At 68.1% G+C, this 7528-nt stretch overlaps 2 protein-coding genes across 2 annotated transcripts in view; both read right to left on the bottom strand.

Moving 5' to 3' along the window:
- Positions 1-592, bottom strand: part of EMIHUDRAFT_443458 (hypothetical protein) — a gene marked incomplete at its 5' end in the record, with an annotated part of 1697 nt that extends 1105 nt beyond the window's left edge. Inside the window, one exon of the mRNA XM_005778607.1 lies at positions 210-592. Within this exon, the coding sequence (XP_005778664.1) occupies positions 210-592 (383 nt within the window). The remainder of the gene's footprint in view (positions 1-209) is intronic.
- A 6687-nt stretch (positions 593-7279) lies between these two features.
- EMIHUDRAFT_236947 (hypothetical protein) overlaps positions 7280-7528 on the bottom strand; it is a gene marked incomplete at both ends in the record, with an annotated part of 466 nt that continues 217 nt past the window's right edge. The window contains one exon of the mRNA XM_005778606.1: positions 7280-7483. Within this exon, the coding sequence (XP_005778663.1) occupies positions 7280-7483 (204 nt within the window). The remainder of the gene's footprint in view (positions 7484-7528) is intronic.

Genomic DNA, 7528 nt, shown 5'->3' with positions numbered 1-7528 from the left:
TGTGAGAGCGCGGGCGCGTGCGCGTGCGTGTGTGTGTGTAGCTGTGTGTGTGAGTGTGCGTGTGTATGTGTGCGTGTGGGCGTGTGTGTGTGTCTGTGTGTGTGTGTGAGTGTGTGTGTGTGTGTGTGTGTGTGTGTGTGTGTGTGTGTGTGTGTGTGTGTGTGTGTGTGTGTGTGTGTGTGTGTGTGTGTGTGTGTGTGTGTGAGTGCGGCTGCGCCTCGCCGCCGGCCTCGCCGCTCGCCCACGGCGGCTGGCCGCTCTCGACGACTTCGCCGTGGACAACCGGGAGGGGGGCAGGGGCGGAGAGGGGTGCGGAGAGGGGTGCGGGTAAGGGTGGTGCAGACGCCGCCCCCACCACCCACCACTCTCCTCCGCCCTGCACCTCCTGCGCCACCTCCTTGCCTCCTTCCGCCTCCCACCACTCGCGCTGCTGCGACGCCGCCTGCTCTGGCGCCGCTTGCACCGCTCCTTCCGCCTCCCACCACTCGCGCTGCTCCGGCGCCGCCTGCACCTCCTCGCCTCCTCCCCCCGCCCAGCCCGCCGGCGCCGTCTCCCACGTCGGACTGCGCAGCGCACCGCCGCCGCCGCCACCGCCGCCAGCCTCGGTCGGCGAGGCGAGTGGCGGTTCGAGCGCGTGCGGCGGGGGTGCGGCGTCGCTGCCGGCGCACAAAAAGGGGTTGTTCGCCGCCGCTGCGTCGCGCCTCGCCGGCTCCTCCTCCTCCTCCTCCTCCTCCTCCTCCTCCTCCGCCCGCCTCCTCGCCCGCTCCTCCTCCACCTGTCGGAAGGTTCCGAGAGGGTTCAGAACAGGGAGACAGGTTCGAGCGGGAAGCGCAGTGCGCGCGAGGGAGAGGGGGCGTGTGCGGCGGAAGAAGGAGGAGCAAGAGTAGCAGCAATAGTGTGCGGTAGTAGCTCCTCCTCCACCTGTTCGCGGAGCCGCTGGCGCAGCTCCTCGGTGTGGTCGCGACGGGCCTAAATGAAATAGAATGGAGTGAAACAGAATGAAATTAAATCGCTCCTCGGTGTGGTCGCGACGGGCCTAAATTAAATAGAATGGAGTGAAACAGAATGAAATTAAATAGCTCCTCGGTGTGGTCGCGACGGGCCGGCGCAGCCACGGCCGCCCCCTCCCCCTCCCCCTCCCCCTCCTCCGCCCCCGCCCCCGCCCCCCCCGCCCTCGTCGCGCACAGCGCGGCGTACGCGACCACGCACTCGCGCAGAGGCGCGCAGACGAGCCGACGTACCTACGGAAACAAGAAGTCGCCGCTGCGAGACACTCAGCGCGGGGGTCGCAGGCGAGCCGACGCACCGAACGCCCGCCCTCGCCCGCCATGCCCGCCGCGAACGCCTCCAGGTCGGCCGCGATCGCCTCGTTGGCCGCCGCCTAGTCTCGGTCAATCTCGGGCGATCTCGGGCGATCTCGAGAGATCTCGGCCAGTCTCGGGCAGTCTCGAGCGATCTCGGGCGATCTCGGGTCCTCTCGTGCGATCTCGTGCGATCTCGGGTCCTCTCGTGCGATCTCGTGCGATCTCGGGTCCTCTCGTGCGATCTCGTGCGATCTCGGGCCCTCTCGCGCGATCTCGTGCGATCTCGGGTCCTCTCGCGCGATCTCGTGCGATCTCGGGTCCTCTCGCGCGATCTCGTGCGATCTCGGGCCCTCTCGCGCGATCTCGTGCGATCTCGGGTCCTCTCGCGCGATCTCGTGCGATCTCGGGTCCCTCTCGGGCGATCTCGTGCGATCTCGGGTCCTCTCGCGCGATCTCGTGCGATCTCGGGTCCCTCTCGCGCGCCGCCGCCTTGTCTGCCACCTCGCCCGACAGCCGGGCGAGCTCGCCTCGCTTCTTCTCCAGCGCGGCGCGTGCCTTCTCCGCCGCGCCGCCGCTCTTGCCCGCCGCGCCCGCGCCCTCCGCCGCCGCGCTCAGCTTGCCGACCTCCGCCTGCGCCGCGTCGCGCTTGGCGGCGAGCCCCCTCCGCGCCTAGAGAAAAAGAAATCGCTGGGCGGAAAAGAAACACAAGGGGGAAAGCTCGGGCGAGCCCCCTCCGCGCCTTCTCGCGCTTCTCATACTCGTCTGCACTAGCCACCCACTCCTTGAGCAGCAGCCTATTCGGCGAAAAGAAACCTGGTAGCCAATAAAAGAAATACATGCCCACCCTCTCCTTGAGCAGCGACCGGAATTCGCCACACGCCGCCGAGAGCGCGACGCACGCAGAATGGCACTGGCCGCACCCGCGCGCCGCCTCCGCCTGCGCCTCCTCCGCCAGCGGCACCGCGCGAAGCCTGCGCGCCGCCTCCTCCGACTCGCACCGCGCGGCGAGCAGCTCGAGCGCGGCTTCCTAGGGCGAGGGGTGAGGGATGAGGGGTGAGGGGTGAGGGGTGAGGGGTGAGGGGTGAGGGGTGAGGGGTGAGGGGAGAGGGGTGAGGGGTGAGGGGTGAGGGGTGAGGGGTGAGGGGTGAGGGGTGAGGGGTGAGGGGTGAGGGGTGAGGGGTGAGGTCACCTCCCCTGGCGGCGAAAGCAGCGCCTCGAGGCCCGACTTAGCAAACTCGTCGAGCAGCGCCGCCGCCGCCTTGCCGCGCCGCTTGGCCAGCGTCCACTGCACCACGTACGACGCGAACCGCGCGCCTATAGAGGGAGAGACGGACTGTCGAACCGAAACACAGGGCACGCACGGACGACGCGAACCGCACTCGCCTGGAGGAAACAATCGCAATACGCAAAAGAAACACAACCCGCGTGCGCACGACGCGAATCGCGCGCCCGTCTCCTTGGGCGCCTTGCGCTTTGCGGTCGGGCAATAGCCGCTCGGCAGCTGGCCCCCGCGCAAGACGCGCGCAGCGCCGGACGCAAAGGAGCTGTATGCCTCGCGCAGCGCCTCCGCCGCCGAGGCCACCGGCCCATCCTCCGCACGCTGCCGCGCGTCCGCAGCGGAGCGCAGGGCGGCGGGCTGCGCCTCGGAGGCGATCCGAGCGAGCTCCTCTTCTGCGTGTCGCAAAGACACCTCACCCTGACTCACCTCCGTGGCCGCCTTCTCCTGCGCGCGCTGCGCCGCCGCCTGCGCCGCCTGCCGCTTCTTCTCGTCTTTGAGACTCGCCGCCTTGCGCCCGTCCGCCTTTGCCGCCTCGCCCGCCGCAGCGCCTCGCCGGAGCGCCTTGGTGGCCGCCTCGCTCGCCGCGCTCGCGTCGCGGAGCGCGAGCTCAAAGGCGCAGACCGCGTCCAGCCCCTCCTCGCACAGCCGCCTCGCCTCGCCACGAAGGCCCGCCGCCGCGCGGCCGATTGCCGCGTGCTCTGCCGCCAGCAGGTCGTCGATGGCCGCGAGCTGCGCCGCGCAGGTGTGGAGCACGCGGCGGCTCTCCTCGTCGCCGCAAAAGGCCTCGTGGCGGCTCCACTCGGCCAGGTCGGGCAGCAGGAGAGGCAGGTTGCCGCTCGCCGCCCCCCGCTTGCGCTCCGCGTACTTGGAGTAGAAGGACGCCGTCGTATCGACCGCGTCGCGCAGCCGTCGCAGCGACAGCTTTGCAGCCGTCACCGCCGGGTCGATTGGTAGCCCGGCCACCTTCTTGTCGTGCGCCCTGTCCGGGTCGGCCGAGAAGCGCGAGACGGTCCTCGTCAGCGGCCCGCGCGGCGATGGGCCGCGAACGGGCGCGGCGGCGAAAGGATCTCCCGACGTGGAGCTGCGCTCCGATTTGCTGCTCCGAGAGAGGCGGGAGATGCTGCGACGCATGCACACAAACACACACACACAGATGGTGTGCCCGGCAAGGCGGCCCACGAGTGGGCGAAGGCGGCTCTTTCGCGACCAAAGAATTTCCTCGCTTACTGGAAGCCGGCAGAGCAGATAAAAGTCTTTTTCTCGCGATGTCCACCCCGTCGCGCCGCCGCTCGCGCCGCCTCGCCTCCGCCGCCACAGCCGCGCCTTCGTCAAACACGCCGCCGCCCGCCCGCCTCCTCGACCTCCCCACCGACCTCCTCGTGCGCGTTGTCTCTCGCTGCGACCCCGTCAACATCGCTCGCGTTGCGGGCGTCTCGCTCCTCTTTCACGCCTCGCTTGCGGAGGAGGGCATCCACTTGTGGGCGCAAGAGCGCGGCTACGAGCTTCCGGCGCAGCCAGAGGGCGAGAGCTGCGCCATGCGGTGGCTGTGCTATTCGGCGTTGCTGCGCGAGGCCAACCCGCCGGCGAGGGCGGCGGCAGGCGGGGATCACAGCCTCTTCATCGTCGGCGAGGGGCGGCTCTCGTCGTGCGGCCAGGCTCAGAGCTGGCAGCCGGGACTACTCGGCCACGGCGAGGGCGTGACGCGGCTCAACCTCAACACGCCGACGCGCCTCCCGTCGACGCTTGAGCGCGCCGTGAGTGTGTCGGCAGGAGACAACCACAGCCTCGCCCTCTCCGCTGACGGTGGCGTCTGGAGCTGGGGCTGTGGAGAGCGAGGCCGGTTGGGCCACGACGACGAGCTGGACGAGTCGCAGCCAAGGACAATCGAGGCCTTTGCTGGCCGGCGCGTCGTCGCTGTGTCGGCTGGCGTCGACCACAACATCGCCATCACCGCCGACGGAGCCGTCTGGAGCTGGGGTGAGGGAGGCGGCGGCCAGTTGGGCCACGGCGACGAGCAGGACCAGCTGCTGCCTAAGAAGATCGAGGCCTTTGCCGGCCAGCGGGTCGTCGCTGTGTCGGCTGGAGCAGTCCACAGCCTCGCCATCACCGTCAGCGGCGTCGTCTGGAGCTGGGGCAATGGGTACCACGGCCGGCTGGGCCACGGCGACCTGCAGGACCAGCTGTTGCCCAAGAAGGTCGAGGCGTTTGCCGGTCAGTGCGTCGTCGCTGTGTCGGCTGGGGACGACCACAGCCTCGCCGCCACCGCCGACGGCAGCGTCTGGAGCTGGGGCCGTGGAAATTTTGGCCAGTTGGGCCACGGCGACGCGCAGAACCAACTGTTGCCCAAGAAGGTCGAGGCCTTTGCCGGCCTGCGCGTCGTCGCTGTGTCGGCTGGAGGCATGCATAGCCTCGCCATCACTACCGACGGTGCCGTCTGGAGCTGGGGCCGTGGAGACGCCGGCCAGCTGGGCCACGGCGACCAGCAGCACCAGCTGCTGCCCAAGAAGGTGGAAGCCTTTGCTGGCCGGCGCGTAGTCGCTTTGTCGGCAGGGCTTACCCACAGCCTCGCCATCACCGCCGACGGCGCTGTGTGGAGCTGGGGCTGGGGAGGCGACGGCCGACTGGGCCACGGCAACCGGCAGGACCAGCTGCTGCCCAAGAAGATCGAGGCGTGGGCGAGCCGGCCGCCCACGCCTGCTTCCTCTGACGGAGAGGATAGCAGCGGCGGAGAGGGCAACGATTCGGACGAGTAGGAAGCAAGGCGGGTAGCGGAGGAGAGCGAGTTTAGGCGGCTCCCGTGGTGTGCCTATTAGTGCCAGTGCGCGCCAGTCCCGTGCCTACGGTAGTGTCGTGCGAGGGAGTTTCGTTGTAAAATAGAGCATATCACCCTCTCTAAAGTTCTCACCGGTAAGCAAATAGATGTTTCTTATGTGAAGAGAATCAAAACTGCATCGCGGTCTCGAGATCGCCTCGAGATACACATTTTGATGTCATCAAGCGCAAACACACCGTCGACGGCCGGCAGGGCGAGCGTCCGTTCAAAGGCGTGGAGGGAGATGATGGAGGGTGGGAGGTAGCGCAGGAAGTGGCCGAAGCGGCAAGTCGGTCGGCAGGAGATGGCGAGCAAGAGGAGTCGTGGCTGCATTTTGATGGGCAGGTTGGTGGCGCGAACTAGTACTTGGCGGTAACGCTCGATGTCGGTGTCGAGTATGCCGGGTAGCAGGTCGGTGGCGGCGACGAGGTGTTGATTTCCAAAATTGAAGTGCGAGTCGGTGAATGTGGTGCCTCGTGGGAAGAGGTGTGGGTAGTCGGAGGGGCGGAGGCGGTGGGCGGGCGAGTCGGCTGGAGCGGGGGGCGGGCGGGGCATGAGGACGACGGTCTTCCGCAGCGCCAGACAGACGCAGTCGCAGGCAGTCGACAAAGTGGTCTCGAGCGAGGCGAGGAGAGAGAGATTTGTGTCTGTTCATCCTCGCCGTGTCGGGGAGATAGAAGCGGGCGTCGTTTTATGTCATCAAAAGAAAGAAAGAAAGAAAACGGACAACCCAAGGGAGGGTCATCAAGGGCAAACAAGCATCCGCGTAGAATTCTTTTTATGTCATCAAGGGCAAACATGCTCGAAGCTGGAGGGCGGTGAGGGAGGCGGTGGGCTGGGTGGTGGTGATCTGTGATCTGTAAGGGTCCGCCCGCAGGCGCATTTTGTATACCGAGGCGGTGCCCGGTGCCGAGCGTAGGCAGAGCCCACAGGTCGGACCTTGAGATGGGTGGTGGTGGCAAGGGCGGCGATGGCGTGGGCGGTGGCGGCGAGGGTGGCGGCGTCGAGGGCGGCGGTGGCGAGGGCGGCGACGGCGAGGCGGTGGTGGTGAGGGCGGCGGCAGCGACAGTGGCGGCGGGGAGGGTGATGACGGGCCGGGGCGGCGGCGGCGAGGGCGGCGGCGGGCGGTGGCGAGTCGGCTATTGGGAGGCGGCGGGCTGGGCGGCGGCATTGGCGTTATCTCTCCTCGCAGTCCTTCGCCTAGTGTCGGCGGGAGATCGCGTCGAGCTCTGATGTCATCAACGCACTCGAAGCTAAACACACTCGAATATTCGACCGACAATGGCGAAGAAGGGAAAATGAGCGACGCGTCGCTGCCTAACCAGCCGCCGCAGCCGGAGGGCGGGCCGTCCGCGACGGTCGAGGAGAGCCGCGCCGCGCTGCTGGCTCACCTCATCTCGGAGGTGCGCCAGATCAACCAAATCGGCAGGGTGCAGTCCGAGGCGCTCCAGCGGACCGCCGGCCGGATCAACAGGATGGAGGAGAGACTGAACCTGCTCGAGCAGTCCAACAGGGTGGGCCTCGTAGAGACCACGGTGCAGTTCAACACCCTCTCCAACTCGATGGGCCTCCTGCAAACGGCGCAACAGTTCAACGAACTCGACTCGCTCCGTGAGGCCTGCGGTGCTGCTCCCATTGCTACCGCCGCCACGCCGGGAGGCGAGTCGGCGGCGAGCGGCGGCGTGGGCAGCATGCTTCCGCCGCCGGTGCCTCCGACGGCGCGTGCCTCGGGCGGCGATTGCGCCGGCCCCTCCTCCCTCTCGCCAGAGGCGGAGCCTGACGCCGCGGCCGCCCTCCACCAGGGCATCTTGCACATGGTGTGCACGCACCCCGGACAGACGGTGCTTGCAGGGGGCTGAGATGGGGATGTTCCGCGTATTCATGCTAAGGAGCCAAAGAGATGGGGGGGTGCGGCACACGCACCCCACCGTTGGCCCTGGCGTAGTTCGCGTCGGCCTCCAGCATCCCGTCGAACCAGGGGAGCAGCTTTTTGGCGCAGTGATCCGAGTGGATGACGACCGGCACCTTGTACAGCGGCGCGACGGTGCGGGTGTGGAGCGCGAGCGAGACGGAGCCGGCAATCGTCGCCTGATCGCGAGGGGAGGGGAGGGCTTCATGAGCCTGCGCTGGCTA

The sequence above is a fragment of the Emiliania huxleyi genome, assembly GCF_000372725.1.
Source record: "Emiliania huxleyi CCMP1516 unplaced genomic scaffold EMIHUscaffold_242, whole genome shotgun sequence".
NCBI lineage: Eukaryota > Haptophyta > Isochrysidales > Noelaerhabdaceae > Emiliania > Emiliania huxleyi.
Note: the sequence above shows the minus strand (reverse complement) of the source record. Positions and strands in the feature narration are given on the sequence as shown.